Raw genomic sequence first — 20,606 nt, forward strand, 5'->3', positions numbered from 1 at the left:
TTCTCTCTGTATATACATATCTCATCACTTCCTATCAAAGCAGATGATACACATCTATTGATTAACAGGTAAAACAGTACAGAAGAGCAAGTCAAAGGATCCAACAGGAATGCACAGATTAAAATTTGTTAATTAAAATGATAAAATGATCTTGTTGTGAAGTGCTGTTGAGTCAGTTCCAACTCACAGTGACCCTGTACAGGGTTTCTGAGATGCAACTTGTGGGTTTGAACTGCCGAATTTGTGGTTAGCAGTCCAGTGCCATACCACAGAGTTATACTATAACCTTAGGTAGGAAAAAATATTGTACTCAGAAAATTACAATATACATTATTTACCTATATACCTATTGTTGACGTTATGTACCGTGGAGTCGGTTCCGACTCATAGCGACCCTGCATAGGGTTTCCGAGGCTGTAAATCTTTATGAGGGCAGAACGCCTCATCTTTCTCCCACGGAACTGCTGGTAGTTTTGAACTGCTGACCTTGAGGTTGGCAGCCCGACTCGTAACCACTACGCTACCAGAGCTCATTATATTACAAAATTTTGTATTTTGTACTCCTCGCTCATTATATTACAAAATTTTGTATTTATGACAAAATTGAAAAATCTACTATCTGACTACTTTGTGCATGAACACAACATATCTGACAGTAATAAACACCTGAGGTATGAGGTGAGAGTAACATGGGCTGTGATGGTTAAGGTTATGCATCAGCCTGGCTCGGTCATGATTATCTGTGGCATGTCAGTTAAGTCATCCTCTATGTTTGCTTAACACGGATTTTCACAAAATGACTGCGTCTTTAGAATCTAACATGTCAGAAAGTGGGGAGTGGATGTATTTTTATGAACTAAGGAAAAACTAATTAGTGTGTAACCCCAAATGTTTTTAACTTCTATGACAAACATTGAAATATGTTTTATAAGATATTAATAAAAACATTACCTTAAATGTTTTGTAAAAAGCGTCATCTAATGCTTTTAATATTTCATTATCAGGGTGCCACTTCAGTTTTCCTCTGAGTCCATGCCCTGTTTTATAAGTTTCTAGTGCAAGTAAAACATGAAATGGATGTATATGAGCCTGGAAATAAGACAAAAGCAGAAAGTAAGTGTAAAATTCAAGTTAAAAAATAGCAGTAATTATTTATGTATCTTCCTTGGATTTTCATGTTATTGTTGCTATTAAAAAAAAAAAAAGGAAGAAAAAGGAGGATTTGTCAAAATGCAATTTGGTATGAGAAAAAAATCTAAGAACACCTAAAAAAATTGCACTGTTTACATTTCCAGAATTTAGAAGACAATTTTTCAAATTAATAGAAGTAAAAGGAAGGGCACTGAGAATGCTTACCTTTTTTAGTAGTTTCTCATTACATAGCTTTTCACATACTAAAGATACTTCTGATTGTCCTGGTTCAAGTACTGAATTAGCAGTCATCTTTCCTAGATTTCTTAGTAATGCGGTAAGAGGCATTTCTTGCAACAAAGCCTTCCATATCTATTGCAATAACATAGGAAGTATAAAAAATCCAAAGGGAGATGAATTAGTACGTTTAACAATAATCATTATCTATTCTCTAAGCCTTTAATTTGGGGTTCATTGCACTTTGAGAATGAAAATTTGTGCTAATTGGCCAAAGGATTATGAAATAAAGATATAACCGATACTCAAAGGAACGGCACAGAAAAATTCTAATTGGCAAGGCATATATTTTCTGTAGTGTAACTACTATTTACTAAATGCCAATTATATTCCTGATATTTGCAAAAGGTGTTTCAAATAAGTATTAATATCAAGATACAACTGCCTTTAAAAAAATGCATGTAGTCATATGTTTTTCCTTTTTAAATATATTCATACATTCACTACTCTTGTCTAATCACAAAAACTAAACCCAGAGTCAGAGTCAACTCTGTCTCATGACAACCTGGTGTGTTACATATACGTAGTAGAACTGCGCCACAGAATATTTTGGCTGTACTGTTTACAGAAGCAGATCGTCAGGTTTACCTTCCATGGCACAGCTGCTTTGTAAAAACCACCAAATGCTAAGCTAGTAATTGATCTCAAATGGTTTGTACCACTCAGGGACATATTTAATCACAAACTATATTAGAATTCACTCACCTCTTTAGACTTTAAGTGATTTGTTAGAAGATGCTCTCTAACTAATCTATGCTCTTCTATTAGATGAATGACTTCCAGTTCATCTTTTGTTCGCTTTACTTTCTCTACAGCTTCCAGATACTTTAATAATTTTTCAGTCTCCAGAGAAAGTGCCTTTTCCTTATACAAATCATGGACCTCTTTCCAGCCTTTTGTAATATATTTGGTCACAATAGCAAGCCCTTAAGAAAATAAACAATGAAAAAAGTTGGGTTACCAGGTAAAAAAATAGAACATGTTAAATGAGAATATGTAAACAAAATTGTTTTGAGGAGACATATCCTAAGTCATTTCATTAAAATTTTTTTTTTTACAAGAGTATGAATATATCTCAGTTAATCGTCTCTCTTCAGGTGCTAAATAAAAACACACGTTCTGAATAATACAATAAATGGAAGTAAATGGGTAAATCAGTTTTATTTCTTTTAATAGCTGAGAAACCATTACTGGTCAAATTTTTTAAAAAGAGGAAAATTAAATATTTGTTCATTCCTTTTGTAATTACATTAACAGTAGAAAAAGCTTTGGAACTAGCGGTCAGAAAATCTGGGTTCTAACCTTAATTAATAAATGAGCTGCATTAATTTCTACTTCGATAAAAAGTGTGTATGTGTATGTATAGGGGCTGAATTTTCAAATTCAAGTTTCTTTTTTTCAGGGGGGCGTGACAAGCAGGTAAAATAAGTAAAACAGGCATGGTGAAAATACAGTGACATAAAAGGAAACGGTTATGACTGTATGTGGTAAACTGAAGAGAATTATCCTGATAAAGTTTTAGCCAGGTTAGAACATGGATTTTCAAGTGAAGTCTTATTTGTTAAAATGGTGGTAAAGACTTCATTTTTCCTCCTAAAATATTGTGCAACCAAAAATAAGATACATCTCGATAAGCCAGAGTCAGACAGACAATGTGCTATTTCTGAACTTGAATTTTAATCATTTTATCAAGTCAACACTAATATGCAGGAACTTCCAAACTAGTATAACTCTTACAGTTCTCCAGACTTTGGTCCCCAATTTTTTTATTGTCTTAAATGATTAACTGTTTCATGAAAGTATGTCTTCTATTTGTTTTTCCAACTGAAATGAAGACTGTCTTAATGGAAATATTCTAATTACCATTATCTACCCAGTTCTAGAAGTATGCTGGCCACACAGTAGATATACAGTAAATATCTGACTGACTTATTTTACCTATGACAAATGTACCTTTCAGTGAAGGTATTAAAACATTGCTTATTTGTATCGATTGTCCTTGGAGTTTCAAAACAATCTGAGAAGTTTAGGCTTTCCTTGTGCCTATATAAAGAAGTGTAGTGACTCTGTGGGATAAGCACTGGACTGTGAAACACAAGGTCAGTGGTTTAAGCCCACCAGCCACTGTGTGGGAGAAAGAGGAGGCTTTCAGCTCTCACAAAGATGTACAGTCTTAGAACAGACTCAATGGCACTTAACAATATGATATGCCTAAATATGGGATAGCTATTATTACATGAACTTTTTGAAGTTGTATAGGAGCTCTTAGTGTGTCAGGTTAAGGGCTTGGCTGCTAACTGAACTCATCAGTCACTCTGTGGAAGAGAGGTGGCAGTCTGATTCTGTAAAGATTTACAGCCTGAGAAGTCCTATGGGGCAGCATATTCTGCCTTCTAGGGTTCCTATGGTCACAGTCAACTTGACAGCAATGCATTTAGGTTCTTTGAACATATGAGGGTAAGTCAAAAAGTACTGCTACAAAATCATACAAATGTTTAATAAGCAAAAATATCAAAATGTAAAGTTATTATTTGATCCATCCTCCATACATTTCTGAGGAAAATTTTTCATCTCTCTAAAGACAAACATCAGGCATTCTGCTCTCGTAAAGATTTACAACCTCGGAAACCCTGTGTGGGGTCACTATGAGTCCCAATCAACTCCATGGTACTTAACAACAAAAGAGAAAGATAAGGCTATCTGCTTCCATAAAGATGTACAGTCTTGGAAACTCTTAAGGAGTTCTACAAGTCCTACAGGGTTGCTATGAATAAGAAATAACAACGGCAGTGAGCCTGAGTTTAGCTCTTTCTGATGAATCTCACACTCTTTGATTTATATGTCAGTTAAGACAACACTTTTGGTCCCCTTCAAATTGTGTTCTTTTTAGGCGTTCTTTGAGTTTTTGAACCAAAAAGAAGTTTGAAGAGTTTCCCAACAAGATTTTCATTCCAAAGCCCTTGCTGTAAGGATAAAGTCCATTGTTGTGATGCAAAAAAACATTTATTGGAGCAACTTACCTTGCATCTTTCTCACTAATGCAGTTTTCAATTTTCTTAACATTTTTTTCTAGTAAGCCTCCATGATTGTTCCATGTCCTCTGAGAAAATCCACTAAGGTTATTTTACTTTTTTGGAATCCCGAAAACCAGTCACAATAACCTTTTGAAGTGACTTTCTCTGCATGGAATTTAACTAGCCTAATAGATCCCCTTGGATGCCACTGTTTTCACTGGGTCTTGAACTCTGGATCATATTGGTAATTCATAATTTGTCTCCATTTATGATTTGTTCCATGAAATTGTCTTCATTAGCTTCAATTTTTGTTAAAAGAGTAATGGAAACATCAGTTCTTTTAGCTAGTTGATTTTCACACAGTGCTTTTGGCATCCAAGCTGAAAGCTTACTGATGCCAGCCAAGATGTTCACTGAAAACTGAAATGTCAAATCATGTGTGATCTTGACTTAAGTAACTATCACATCAATGGTAATTCTATGGCTTTCTTTCACCAGCTTGCGGCCTTTAATCACATTTGTCAAGATTGAAATTCTTCCCTCTCTTGGTTCATCTTTGAGGTCTTGCTGACCTTCCTTGAAATAAGTGATCTATCTATCTAAAAACTGTTTTTAAAAATTAAACGTATTTAAAAGCTTCAATGATTTGGAAAGACAGCCATTTGAATTTTGTTAAAAATTTGATTAACTTGTCTTCAAAATCATTTTGCTTCGCCCTCCCCCTCACAAAGCAATTAAAAAAAAAAGTTTTTATTGTGAATTGAGTGATAGTTTACATTGGAGAACATTGGTTTTTATACTTATCATTTCATTACAATACATTCAACATTATTTGCTTCCATTCCCTCTTTTTTTTTGGGGGGGGGGTGTACACAAAAACACTCAGGAATATATAATAATTTAAACCAAAGAGCACATTCTGTAAGCCTGCTTTCTGGCCGTCACAGCATTCAATCTTTTTCTTTCCATGAATCTAGAGTCCTCAGCTGCTCTCTCTTTCCATGTCCTCATCTCTGGCTCCATCTCTCCTGTTGCTGCCTCTCTGGATAGGGTCCCACATTCCACTCATGCTATTCTCCCTTGATGGTCCTAGGGTCCTTTGTTCCTGGACTATAAGATTAACCACTCCCCTCTTTTTGTTACAAATCTTCCACCTTTATAGTTGTGGCAGTTGCAATCAGTCATGGTAACAATTACTACCAAATCATTAAGAATCTAATTCCCATCTCTTTTCATCAGACACATCTAGACAAGATGAAAACTATTCAGCTTCTGCACACTCTTAAACTCCCTCTTGAAAACTTGTAAGCCAGTAACTTCATATCTTTATTGGCCCCTCATTTTAGGTAGCCAATGTCTAAGTTGTCTGTCCCTATCAACCTTATATGCAGAAGAAACAGGATTGATAATTGTCCTTTATCAATTTTTTTTTTTTTAACATCTTCCTTTAGTTGACTTCTGATCATCAAGCCAATCATCAAGCCATCGAGGCTAGGTCAAATGAGTACTATCTACAAGTTTGGGCATTCTTGTGTGTCTCCCCTCACTTCATATCTGATGGATGCTTCATTTTCAGCTCCAGACCTCCAATGCTATGTCCTTGTTCATGGGCTCAGAAATCCCCAGGTCTAACCCCACTTTAGACCAACCTCTCTTTCATCTCCAGGTTAGCGGGAATCTATGGAACATGGCTGAACTCAGCCTGTATCTTTATTGCTGCCTTTCCCCCTCTTCCATTCACCGGTAGGCCAACATGGTTGCCAGCAAGCTTATATGCCTGCTCATGTGTTTCCTTTGAATTTCAGTCTTGGAGGGGGGTTTGTCCTGACGGGGCTTGATTGTTTGCCTTGATGGCTCCCCGGCAAACAACTTGCTTGTTCTTGTAGTAGCCAAACAGACTCCCATGGCAACCTTTTTTGAAGGAACTCTAATACTAGAGACTAAGATAAATTTAGTGGATTACTGACAGAACTTGTCTGCAGTCACCCAATGATTACAGAGGCATGTTTAAACACATTTTGTTTGGAATAAACTCATGCATCATGAACTGGAACTCTAGTAGCAACACACTTTGACTTACCCTCATATATTTTAATAAAACAGGAAGGAAAAAAAAAATGATAAGGGGAAGGGGGATGTAGTCTGGCTATCTGCTGTATCGTGATAATAAGTAACTGCTTTCCTTCAACTTCAATTTGATATTATCCGTGCTGCTTTCATTATTTTATAATCACTTAGGTAAACATTCTAATTAGCATGGTTAATATTTTTAGATTCAGAATATTAATCTACAAATTATTATTTAATTATTTACTATTAAGGCCTAGAATACTTGTGGTAAGTTTATTGTTTCAGGATGGTATTAAAAATATTGGAATTAAGTATATTTTGAGGTTAAGTTCTGGACATTGTAAAAATGTCTTATGCCAAAAAAATTGGCTATTCATTGGAGCATCCCTTTCTCCACCCAAAATGAAAATCTTATGCTTACCTTCACTGGACGGTTTAAGGTGCGACAATCTTAGTAGATCTTTGTGAGACCAGCCATTTCTTTGTTTATATTTTGTAACTGCCAGAGCAAGGGCCATGCCACCCTTTTCATTGTACCAGTCTGCTACAGCCTTACGTAGGGCACGACCCCACATACCACATTTCATGCTTTCCTTCAGATCTTTCTTAAACTGGATAAAAGTAAAGAGATGTGTAGGAATACGACAAACTTCAGAAACAGCTTTAAAGGCTGCTTGTTTTGTGCTTATGTCAGAACACTGGGAACAAATGGCAAGTGCAAAGAGCATAGGTTCTGGCTTTGCGGTTCTGCCTTCTCTACTAAACAACTTTATTTCCTGTATCACTTCACAACCTCTGCCATCTTCAATCAGTCTAATTAGAGCTTCAGCATTTTCAAGGCCCAACTTCTGTTCTTTGATATAGTAAGTTCCACCTTCAGAACCAAAACATAAGAATCGTTGTAGTCGATTCATGTCAGTGACTTGCCATACATATCCATCTTCAGAATTGACTATCTGCTTCTCATTCAGGGGCTGTATTTGGTTTACTGATTCCTCCATTTTTTAAAAAAATTTTTTGTTTAGGAAACCTATCAAGAAAAACAAAACAGTATTATAGCTACATAAAAACAGCAACAATTAAAAAAGGAAAGCAGTATTAATAAACCAATGGTTATTGAATTCTGTAATAGAAGTTTTAATTTAAACATCTTTTGAATTCAGTAACATTTTCTCTTAAAGTAAAATTAATATTGAGCATTACAATCAGTGTTGGCTATTACATGAAAGCCACGTGGAAGTGTTCAGCACAGATTAGTAAGACAGACTGTGATTACCTTACTGAGTATTCCATTCTTACCACAGGATAGGAAATTTGCAGACTGTAAATTAAGTCTACAGAGACTTTGCTTATTGGGTCATCTGACACTTGTAACCACAACTGTCCACTACTTTACAAATTCACCATTACCTTTAATATGGTTTTGCTGTTTTTCTCAGTTCCACAAGTCTCTACACATAGTAAAACTTGTGAAAGCTGGAACCTAGGTAGTGTGGAAACCTCTCAGAGAAAGGAAATGCAAATATTCTCCCACTAAAATAAGAAATAGAAAAGTGTAAAGACTGTAATCAATTAAAGGTAAGAAATCTGTGAGACCTTGAAAACCAAGGCATTCCCACGAGTTCCAGCCCTTACAGGTTTCAGAGTATTGTAGTATACTGAGCATGAGCTCACGTGGTTAAAAACAAAACAAAACAAAAAACCGACACTCAACCAGCATTTACTGACTACATGCTATGTGTAAGACACAAAGAAGATTCTGTTTTATGAGAATGATGCACACCAAAATATTTCTTGCCTTTAGAGAAATCTATTTCAGATATAGAGATGTATGTTGTTAGGTGCCAGTGAGTTGGTACCGACCCATAGAGAACTTATGCACAGTAGAACGAAACACTGCCCGATCCTGGGCCAACCTCACTACTGTTGCCATGCTTGAGACCATTGATGCTGCCACTTGGCCAATCCATTTAGTTAGAGGTCTTCCTCTTTTTCTCTGACCCTATACCTTACCAAATATGATATCCTTCTCCAGCGACTGGTCCCTCTTTACAGTATGCCCAAAGTATGAGAGATGAAATTAAACCATCCTGGCCTCCAAGCAGCAGTCTGGCTGCACTTCTTCCAAAATGGATCTATTGGTTCTTTTGGCAGCCCATGGCACTCAATATTCTCCTCTAACACCATAACTCAAATGCGTCCATTCACAATACAAATCAAATTGCAATTAAGTGCTCTAATAGAAAAGTACTGTGAATGAACAGAGGCGGATAAAACTAATGCCAAATCAATAATCCAATTAGACTTGTGTTGGAAAGAGAAACTGAAAAACTGATAAAATGTGGGGGAAGAATTTCTGAAATCTTGCTCCATATCTTTAAATTCTAGAGCATAATCTATGAAAATGTACTGGTGTACTTATAAAGACAAGTCGACAGACTGAGGTAAGGTAATAAGCTTAGAGAAGAGCACAGTTTTATTTTGTAAAAGATACATGAGAATGTTTACAGTGGAGAAAGGGTCAGTAGGGGTGGAAAGGTTGCTATTACAGTTGACACACAACACAGTGGAAAGAGGTTTGAGAAGTTAGAAGTGAATATAATATTGGCTTTAGGGCAGCATCATTGAAAATCACCAACTTAAGAAGCAAGAGGAAGACAGGCTAATTAATTACCAGACATGGTTTGTAAAAGCTGGGAGGCTAGCAATGTTAGATGCAATGTAAAACAATAGTAAGATAAAATTTTCTGAAAGGCAGAGTAAAAGTCAAATTGAAAGGAGGTTAAAACTGCACCAAGGTTTTGGCATTCCCTGAATTAACTATAAATCACTCCCCAGTGACTAATGTTGTTGTGGCTGCTAGGTGTCAAGTCAGTTTTGACTCAGAGCAATCCTATGTAGGACAGAATGAAATACTGCATGGCCCTGTGCTATCCTCACAATCATTGTTGCTATGTTTGAGTCCACGGCTTCAGCCAATGTGACAATACATCTCATTGAGTGTCTTTCTCGTTTTCACTGATCCTCTATTTACGAAGTTTGTCCTTCTCCAGGAACTGGTCCTTCTTGGTAACATGTTCAAAGTACGTGGGACAAAATCTTGCTATTCTCACTTCTAACGGGCATTCTGGTTGTACTTCTTCCAAGACAGAATTGGTCTTTGGTATATTCTTTGTCAGTACCATAATCTGAAGGCATCAACTCCTTTGGTCTTCCTTATTTATTGTCCAACTATTGCATGCATGAGGTAATTGAAAGGACCAAGTCTTAGGCCAGGCAAACATAAGGTGTCAAAGTGACATTTTTGCTTTCAGCACTATAAAAAGAGGTCTTCTGCAGCAGATTTTCCCAAAGCAATTTAACTACTGCTTCCATACACGTTGATTGTGTATCTATGTATAATGAAATCCTTGACAACGTCTATCTTTTCTCAGTTTATCTAGATGTTTATTGCTCCAGTTGTGAGGTTTAATTCATACCATGCCATCAGCACATCACAAGTTGTTAGTTTTTCTCCAATTTTAATGCAGAGTTTTTACTAATCCATTGCCATCAAGTTGATTCCCACTCACAGCAAGCCCTATAGGATGGGGGCAGAACTGCTCCTTAGGGTTTCTGAGACTACAAATCTTTACTAGAGTAGACAACTTCATCTCTCCTGAGGGGCAGTTGCTGGGTTTGAGCTACTGAACTTGCAGTTAGCAGTCCAACACTTAACCCACTGTGCCACCAGTTGAGGCCTGCACTAATGTAATCAACGTTGTTGCTGCATGCTGTTGAGTCGGTTCTGACCCATAGCAACCCTATATAGGGTTGCTGAGGAGTTGCTGGGAGTTAGAACCGCTGACCTCGTGGTTCAAACATATTTTGCAGTACAGCGCATTAAGCCACAGCGTCACACCAGGATATTTCTAACAGTTCAAATCACTGCTCCCCTCGGTCATATTAAAAAATTGTGGCTCTGTATTCTCCCATGCACTAGCCCCCTGTGCTTGCTTTTCTGAGACCCAAACTTTGATTTGCTCCCCACACATGATCTTCCTCTCCCTCAAAGAGCCACCTTCATTCATAACCTTAGAGAAGGGAGGTATCTCTTCTGATCACAATACGTCAGTTTCTGATTCTCTAAAGTCCATTCTGTCCCACTGTCCTTAGGGATCTCATCCCCTAAACTATCAATTCTCTAAAGCATTTTCAACAACAACAACAAAGCATCTTCAACTCTCTGAATTTAACCTTTAAACCTCAGCTTCAATGTTCTCCCATCTAAAAAGGTACGACTCTCTCTAGCTCCCACCTGCTTATTTTTATTTTTCAATTACTTTTTTTGTTGCTGTTGATGAGGGATATTGGTCTATATTTCCTTTTTTTTTTTGGTGTCTTTACCTGGCTTTTGTATTAGGGTGGTGCTGGCTTTGTAAAATAAATTCAGGAATTTTCCATCGTTTTCTATATTCTGGAATAACTGAGCATAATTGGTATCAATTCTTCTGTTTGGTAGAATTTTCCAGTTAAATCATCGGGGTCCAGTTAAGACTTTTTTGTTGTTGTTGTTAGGAGATTTTTAAAGACCTGATCAATTTCTTTTATTATGGGTCAACTTTTCTATATTAGTTCCTGTTAGTTTAGGTAGGTAGTTTCTAGAAATGTATCCGTTTCTTCCAGGTTTCAGATTTGTTACAGTTGTTCATAGCATTATATTGCTATCCTTTTTGTTTTTGTTGGTGCTGTTGTGATACCACCAGTTTTCATTTCTTATTGTGTTATTTGCATCTTCTCCTGTGACTCCCTTGTTAGAGTTGCCTGTGGTTTAATTAACCCTTTCAAAGAACCAACCTGTCTTGTTGATTCTATTGTTTTTCTGTTTCATTTATTATTGTTCTGGTATGATTTATTTTCTTCTAATAACTGTAGGCTTATTTTGCTGCTCTTTTGCTAACGGTGATGTGGGATTGAAGTGTTGATAATGCTTCTTTCTTCATCCTGGATTTATGAGTTTATTGTTACATATTGCCCTCTAAGCATTGCTTCTGCTGTGTATCAAAGGTTTTATTATGTTTTGTTTTTATTCTCGTTTGATTCAAGGAATGAATTAAAAAATAAATTTCTCCTTATACCTAGTAATTTTTAAAACAGGGTGTTATTCATTTTCCATGTATTTGGTTTCCCTGCTTGATCTTCCTCTTGTTGGTACTTAATTTTATAGCATTGCGATATAAGATGTGTTTAGTATCTTGATGTTTTAAAACTTATTGAAGGTTGCTCTATGACTTAGCATATGGTTTATTCTGGAAAATGTTCCATGTGTACTGGAAAATAATGTATATTGTGCTTCTCCTGGGTGGAGTGTTCAGAATATGTCTGTCAGGTCAAACTGGTTGTGCTCTTTAGTTCTACTGTCTTTGTTGAGTTCTTCTTTTATGTTTGTGAAGTCTCTTCTTCATTCCATACCATGTAAAAGTTCACAGGAATCAAGCTATTTTTTTGCATCATTCTACTGTAATTATTTTTCCTAGAGTCATTCCTATTTTCTAAATTCAGTAGTTACTTTCAAGACTATTTATTTCATTTGATCTCTTTGAGTATCTAACACAGCCAGTCATTCACTAATTTCAAACTTGTCAGAAGACTCTTTGAAGATCTGACTACACTGAGAGTTCTCTGGCCAGAAAAATGGAACATTTAAAAATTTTTAAGTGTTCACCATTCTCCTGATGACATCTATGTTGTTGCTGTTAGTGCCATCAAGTCAGTTCTGACTCATAGTAACCCTGTACACAGGGTTTATGAGGAGCAGCTGGTGTGCCTGAACCACCAACCTTTGTAGTTAGCAAGTCTAGGGCTGATCCTACAACACCACTCCATGACAAGTGAAGAAGCCAACAATAATACCTATTGTCATTATTGTGTGCCGTAGAATTGGTTCTCACTCATAGCAACTCTGTATAGAGTTTCCAAGGAGTGGCTGGTGAGTTTGAACCACCAACTCTGGTTCAAACTGACCTTGTGGTCCAGTGCTTTATCCCACAGTGCCAAACCAGAATGGCTATCTTTTAATGTTGTTGTTGTTGTTAAGTGTTGTTGAGTCGATTCCAAACCACAGTGACCTTGCAGTTCATACAGACGTTGCAGTCCAGTATATTAAGCCACAGTAGCTAATATTTATTGAACACCTATGTGCCATGCATTGCGCTAAACATTTCTGCAGGCTTTATATATTAAACTTAAAAAAATTCCAGTCCATGCTCTTCTTGAGCGATCTCATCTACTCCATGCTTTCAACTACAACCTGTATGTGGATGACTCTTAAATCTACAGTTTTCTCAGCCCTATGATAGATCCACTCATTAACCGCTGACTTACCAATAAACAACATGAGAATAAACAGAAAAGAATGAAGTTGTCAATGATTTCATTTTACTTGGATCCACAATCAATGGAAGCAGCAGACAAGAAATCAAGTGATGTATTGAAGTGGGCAAGTCTGCTGCAAAATACCTCTTTGTTGTTGTTGTTTTTATGTGCCGTGGAGTCGGTTCTGATTCATAGCGACCCTGTACAGGGTTTCTGAGGCTGTAAATCTTTACGGGAGCAGAAAGCCTCATCTTTCTCCCGCGGAACAGCTGGTAGTTTTGAACTGCTGACTGTGAGATTAGCAGCCTGATTCGTAACCACTATGCTACCAGAATGTTAAAAATCAAAGATGTCATTTTGAGGACTAAAGTGTGCCTGCCTAAGCCATGATATTTCCATTTGTCTCATATGTATACAAAAAGATTCTTTATTCACACGAATAAGGAAAACCAAGGAAGTGTTTGAATTATGGTATTGGTGGATTGCCAGAAGAATGAACAAATGTACCTGGGTAAGTACAGCCATAATGCTCCTTAGAAGTGAGGAAGGCAAGACTCTGTCTCACATAAGAACATCTGCTTGGCAAAGTATACGGTCAGTGATAAAGAAGTCTCTTAACAAGATAGACTGAAACAGCAATTGCAACAATTGACTCAAACATTAGCAGCGGTTGTGAGGACAGTGCAGGACTGGGCAGTGTTTCATTCTGTTGTATACAGGGTGGCTGTGAGTTACAGCCAACTCTGTGACACCTAACAGCAATCACAGTGCCAGACATTTAATAAATATGTACAGAATAAATGAGTAAATGAAGGGAAAAGTGGTTATAATTTGGAATTCTCAATAAAAGGGATAAATTGTATTAATCTATATATTTTTTGAAATATTGCTAACTAATTTAAAAAGAAAAAATAATAGTAGTTCATAAGAACTATCAGTAAAATTAGCACTGAGTAGATAATTGGAACTTTTTATTTGATCCATAAATTACTAAATCTACATAAAAGGGTTATTTTATCTACAATGTAATTTAGAGCCTTATTAAGTGGAATAATTTGGACGCTGAGCTTTGTATAATCAAACAATTGTGTAATAATCAATTACGAACACCCTGACATTAAATCTGGCAATAGTAAAATACAATCTTCCTTGTTTTTTTTAAAAAAGAAAGACAGAAAACCAAATAAAACAAGCACCAAGTCATTCAATTTGCTCCTTTTGCAAGATATTCTGCAGCCCTCCCAGCCCTGCCCCTTTTGTTCTCTTTCCTTCCTACCCCTAGTTTAAGATTTTGCCCATGGTTATACGTCTTTAGACACTACTTTAAGGCACTTTCATTTCTGGCAGCCAATTGGACTCTTGTAAACAAAGTTCTAAAATCATTTTGGAGTCACCTGTTGAGTCTTACAGAGGACTCTCAGCCAGGGATATGCTGAGAGCACTTCCACACATTCTCTCATTTTTACTCCACAAGGCTGAGTTGGATATAAACAATAAACCCATTTTACAGACAAGGAAACTGAGGCTTAGAGAGGTTAAACATGTTTGTGGTTAAACAATTTGTGGCTACAGTTGGGTTTTAAGTTCTTTTTTGTTAAGTTATATTTTGTTGTTGTTACTAAGTGCCCTGGAGTCAGTTTGGACTCATAGCGACCTGTATAGGGTGATAAGTTTGAACCAACAAACTTGCGGTTCAAACTGACCTTGCAGTTCACTGCTTTAACCCACAGCGCCACACCAGGATGGTTGAATTAAATTGGGCAAGGTCACAAAAAGCTCTCAGCTGACCCTCACAGGTCCTAGATTGAGAGTCACAGAGTAAAGGAGAGCTTTGTATCACTCCTCGAAGAAAGGAATTTATGTTAGCATCTACCGATTTCAGTGTAGTACCCTATATGGTGACATAAACTTTGCCTTCGTAGACTATAACCTGGTGGAGAATAGAAATGATTTATCTTTGTTTCACTAATTTTCTTTCCTCATGTTACCTAATATACTTTCACATGTTGTTGTTAAGTGTTGTAAAGTCTGTTCCATCTCATAGCTTAAACTGCTGACCTTGGGATTCAAATTAACTTTATAAGCCAGTGCATTAACCCATAGCACCACACCAGGACTCCATACTTTCATATTGTTGTTGTTATGTGCTGTGGAGTTGGTTCCGACTCATAGCGACCCTATACAGGGTTTCCAAGGCTGTGAATCTTTGCGGGAGCAGAAAGCCTCATCTTTCTCCTGCAGCACAGCTGGTAGTTTTGAACTGCTGACCTTGCGGTTCGCAGCCTGATTCGTAACCACTACGCTATCAGAGCTCCTTATACTTTCATATAGTAGGTATTTAATAATAAAAAAAACCCACTTATATTTGTTTGGTAAATAATGTTGAAATGACATTTAGTACTTACACCAGTTTTTCTGCACCAAGGCTAAAAGGTAAGATTTAAAGATCTCAACCTAAACATCAACCCACATCTCCATTCTTTTCCTTGTATTGTTATTCGTGAGAATTTCTAATCTAGCCACATTATTCTTTCTCTTGAGAGTAGGGACCAAGTATTATTTTTGTATCCCCCTCAGACCCAGTAGCACCACTTTCAAATTGATTTTTCTAAACAATTTGTCTAAGAATTATACACAATTGGTTTTTATTTCCGGTAACATTTTCCAGAAAAAAAAAAAAAAAATCTCAAAACGTGAAATAAAACATTTAATGTCTTTAAGTATCAAGACTTAATATAGACTGTGTAATCAGAATAAAATAATAGAAGTACTATTCATAGACCACAGAAATACAATCAAGAAAACCTAAAAAAAAAAAAAAGAGAGAATAAAAAAAAATGTCTTCTGAGGAAAGTCTATCAGTTTTTCTAATTTATTTAATATTAGGTATTCAAGGAACAAGGAACAAAATGAACTTTTGAATCTAGGGAAGATGCCTAAGAGAGGCAATTCCTAAATATAATCCTTGCAACCTCTATTACAAGGAGCTCTGGTACCGTTCTAAACTACCAGCGGTTCCACGGGAGAAAGATGAGGTGTTCTGCTCCTGTAAAGATTTACAGCCTTGAAAACCTTGTGCAGGGTCATTAGGAGTCAGAACCGACTTCACGGTACTTAACAACAACAACCTCTATTACAAGGAGCTCTCTGGTAGCATTGTGGTTATGAGTTGGGCTGCTAACCTCAAGGCCAGCTAATTCAAAACTACCAGTGGTTCTGTGGGAGAAAGATGAGGCTTTCTGCTCCCATAAAGATTTACAGCCTCGGAAACCCTGTGCAGGGTCGCTATAACTCAGAACCTACTCTATGGCACACAACCGCCACCGCCCGCCCCCAACAATTCCCACTACAAGGAATGAAGTTGAAGCTATTACTAAATAGCTGTACCATGAAATCTTCTGTTGGTATAATAAGGACAACCCTGAATACACACACTGTCAAATATTTTTGTAGCTGGACATGTGATTAGTTTTTCATATGCTTTGTAAACATACTTTCAGGGTACAACAACAACAACAACATGATCACATTAACATATGGGGTAGCATGTAACACCTTTTGTAAAATCATCCTAAAATCAATTTATTCATAAACTATACATGTTTTATAATATTATTATTAAACTTGAAAATTTTCCAAATAAGCATCAAGTATTTCTAAAATCATTACCTTCCAAATCTTTTCAATGACAAAGAAACCACATTAAAAAGACATACCTAAAATCCTACTGAGTTAAGAGAGAAGTAGGTTAAAGTAGGAAAAGTTGAAAGGAATGTCACAAAATCAGTTTTGTATATGAAAAAAAGAAAAAACATCAAGAAAATCCACAACTTTATCCAAGTATACATGTAGGAATTTACCAGAGTCAAAGTTTTGAAAGTGAAGGTTAAAATAGAATAGGAACATGTCCCAAGCTATTCTCCCACCTGCCAGAGTGGCGCTAAACAAGTTGAATTTCATTAAAATAAAAATCCTGTGGTCAAAAGGACATCATCAAGAAAGTGAAAAGAGATCAAATAGAATGGGAAACAATATTTGTAAATCACATCTGTGATAAAGGAGCTCTGGAAATGTAGTGGTGATGCTTCTGGTGGTTAACTAGAGTTAGTAGTTGGAAACTACCAGCCGTTCCATGGGAGAAAGATGAGGCTTTCTGCTCCCGTGAAGATATACAGCCTTGAAAACCCTATGCAGGGTCGCTGAGTCGGAACTGACTCCATGGCACATAACCACTACTACCAAAGATTTAAAGCCTCGGGAACCCTAGGCAGGGTTGCTATGAGTTGGAACAACTCCACAGCACACCACCCCCACCATCTAGATTATAAAGAAATCTTAAAATTCGCTAACAATAATAAATAAAATTCAACTAAAAAATGAGAGTACTGGTGTGGCGCTATAAAGTGAGAACTGGACTGCTAACTTCAAGGTTGCAAGTTCAAAATTGTTTGGAAACCTTATACAGGGTCACTATGAATCTGAATTGACTGGACACCATTTAACAACAACAAACGAGAGTCTGAATAATCATTTCTATAAAAAAGATATAAAGGTGGCCATAAGCACATGAAATGATGCTCAATAGTCACTATCTGGGATATGCAAATCAAAATCACACTAAGATACATTAAGTTAAAACCCCTTTTTAAAAAAAGAAACCTTTCTTGTGGAGTTATTCTGACTCATTGCAACCCCATGTGTTGCAGAGAACTGTGCTTCACAGGGTATTCTTGACTGTTCCCCTTTGGTGGTATATTGCCACATTCTTCTTTCCAGGGCACTTTTGTGAATTTGAACCTTTTTGCAACACCACGTGCAGTCATTTGTACCTTCTAGAGAGTCCTTCATACCCACTGTTGTTGTTAAGTGCCATCAAGTGGCTCCTGACTCATAGTAACCCCGTACAGGGTTTCCAAGGAACAACTGGTGTGTTTGAGCCACCGACCTTGTGGTTAACAGTCTAGCGCTTATGTTACAGTGCCATACAATAACTCCAAACATACACATCAGGATGACTATAATCAAAAAGGATAATAATAGTGTTGGTAAAAATTTAGAGAATTCAGAGCGCTCATACACTGCTGGTAGAACATTGTCAGTTATAGTGCCAGCAGATGAGCCCCTCAGTTTGGAAGGCACTTAAAATATGACTGGGGAAGAGTTGCCTCTTGAAAGTAGAGTTGACAATAATGACAATGGAACAAAACTTTTCGGAACCTTAATTTGCTGATGGGGCACAACTCAAACTGAAGACAAATACTGCAAATCTCGACTGGTAATAGGAACGTGGAATGTATGAATCTAGGAAACATAGAAGTTGTCAAAAATGAAAAGGAACGCATAGATTGATTCAGGCACTAGTGAGCTGAAATGGACTGGTACTGACCATTTTGAATTAAGACAATATATGGTTTACTGTGCTGGGAATGACAAATTGAAGAGAAATGGTGCAGTATTGATCATCAAAAAGAACATTTCAAGATCTACCTTGAAGCACAAAGCTGTCTGTAACAGGATAATATCCATTCATCTCCATGGAGGACCAGACACCACCACTATTATTCAAATTTCTGTACCAACCACACAAGCCAGGAATGATGAAACTGAAGAATTCTGACAAATTCTTCAGTCTGAAATTGATCAAATGTGCACTCAAGATGCACTGATAAGTACTGGTGACTGGAATGTGAAAGTTGGGAACAAAAAGAAATGATGAGTAGCTGGCAAATATGGCCTCGGTAATAGTAATTATGCTAGAGATTGTATGATAGAATTTAGCTAGACCATTGACGTGTTCATGGCAAATACCTTTTTTAAAGAACATCCAAGTGACTATGTACATGGACTTCCCCAGAAGGAATACACAGGAATCAATCGACTAATCAGTGGGAAGAATCAATGGAGAACCTCAATATCATTAGAGGAACAGTATCAGTTGCTCATATGCAAGTTCAGACTGATGCTGAAGAAAATTAAGACAACTCCCCAAGAGCCAAAATATGACCTTGAACATATCTCACTTGAACTCAGCGACCATCTCAAGAACAGACTGGATCCATTAGATACTAGGGCTGAAGAGTTATGGAGTAACATCAATAATATCAAGGAAAGAAAGGTCATTAAAAAGGCAAGAACTAAAAGACAAAAATGGATGTCAGGATAGAACGTGAAATTGATCTTGAAGGGCATTTAGTTTCATAGTGCTGTGGGGGAAGGTAGAATCTCCACTGAATAGCTTTCCTCTTGTCTAGATGGGTCTAGTGAAAGAAGATGAGGACAGGATTCATTGATTCCATAGTGAGTAACTGTTATCACAACTAACTGTGAATTGTCACAACTGTAAAGGTAGAAGATGTGTAACAAAAAGAGGGCAGCTAACTTCAAGGTCGGCAGTTAGAAACTACCAGCTGTTCCACGTGAGAAAGATGAGGCTTTCTGCTTCTGTAAAGATTTGTAGCCTCGGATAACCTGTGCAGGGTCACTGTGAATCGGAAATCACTCTACAGTACTTAACAACAACAATTTAATCTTACATCGTAGTAACAGAGGACCTTGGGACCATCAAGCGGAAGAGCATGAGTGGAACGTAGGACCATAACCAGAGAAGGGGCGACACCAGAGATGGAGACATTGAGAGATTAAGCAGCTAAGGACTCTAGACTCATGGTAAGAGAAAGGTGGTGTGCTGGTGGCCAGAAGACTGGCATCCAGAATGTACCCCTTGTTTGCTAAACAATTATATATCCCTGAGTGGTTTTTGCTTTTGTTTTTTTTGTACACAGAGGGGGAAAAAGCGGGAATGCTTGATAAAAGAATCTGTCTATTAGGGTTTTGGTGGAAGGAGGAAATGATACATATGCTAGAGGGTAGACATGCACTGAGAAGTGTGATGGGGCAGGCAATAAACAACTGCAGGAAGGTTGGCAGAGGAAAGATGGGGGTGCAGGAGACAAGAAGAAATGCAGTGGTTAAAGTGAAGAGAGGTAACTGCTGTTAACTGTTGGTGCATGGAGGGGACTGCAACCACTTAATTAAGCAAATTACATGATTTGTTGAATGCAAAACTGATGATCTGCTCTGTAAACCTTCACTCAATTCGCTGTAAAATGTAAAAAAACAAGCAAAATGCCTTGCTCTTGAGCATAGAGAGGTTAAAGTAAATGGAAGAAATAAGGAAGTAAAGGAGCTGAACAGAAAATCTTAATGGGCAGCATGAGAAGACAAAACATTATAATGAAATGTGCCAAGACCTGGCGTTAAAACATCAAAAGGTAAAAGCACGCTCAACATTTCTCAAGCTGAAAGAAATGAAGCAAAATGTCAAGCCTTGACTTAAATGGAGGCCTGATGTGGCACCGTGGGTTAATGTATTGGACTGCAAAGTCGGTTTGAACTGTAAGGTCAGTGATTCAAGCCTTACCAGTTGCTCCTCAGAAACCTTATATACTGTTGCTATGAGTTGGAGATGACTTGACAGCACTTAGAAATGGTCACTGTTCTGTCATTTTAAGATGTAGTGTACAACCAAGAGCTGATGATTCTGAAGGAATAAGTCCAAGTTTCCCTGAAAGCACTGGCTAAAAACAAGGCTCCAAAACCGGACAGAATACAAACTGAAATCTTTCAACAATATGATGAAATATGTAATTGTGCTCATGAGAAATCTGCACATAGTCCAAAAGAGTCATTTGAACAGAGAACAATACTGCATTGTTTAAAAATCAGGAAAGGTGTGTTTTA

The 20,606-nt window shown here is 37.2% G+C and overlaps 1 protein-coding gene across 1 annotated transcript in view; it reads right to left on the reverse strand.

The window, feature by feature from the left end:
• Positions 1-7,547, reverse strand: part of TROVE2 (TROVE domain family, member 2) — a 12,609-nt gene extending 5,062 nt beyond the window's left edge. The window contains exons 1-4 of the mRNA XM_006834182.1: positions 6,934-7,547; positions 2,134-2,354; positions 1,357-1,503; positions 952-1,089 (exon numbers count right to left, since the gene is read on the reverse strand). Coding sequence (XP_006834245.1) covers positions 952-1,089; positions 1,357-1,503; positions 2,134-2,354; positions 6,934-7,513 — 1,086 coding nt within the window. The 5' untranslated portion in view covers positions 7,514-7,547. The remainder of the gene's footprint in view (positions 1-951; positions 1,090-1,356; positions 1,504-2,133; positions 2,355-6,933) is intronic.
• Positions 7,548-20,606: the final 13,059 nt, after the last annotated feature.

Source organism: Chrysochloris asiatica, unplaced genomic scaffold (genome assembly GCF_000296735.1).
Source record: "Chrysochloris asiatica unplaced genomic scaffold, ChrAsi1.0 scaffold00009, whole genome shotgun sequence".
Taxonomy (NCBI): domain Eukaryota; kingdom Metazoa; phylum Chordata; class Mammalia; order Afrosoricida; family Chrysochloridae; genus Chrysochloris; species Chrysochloris asiatica.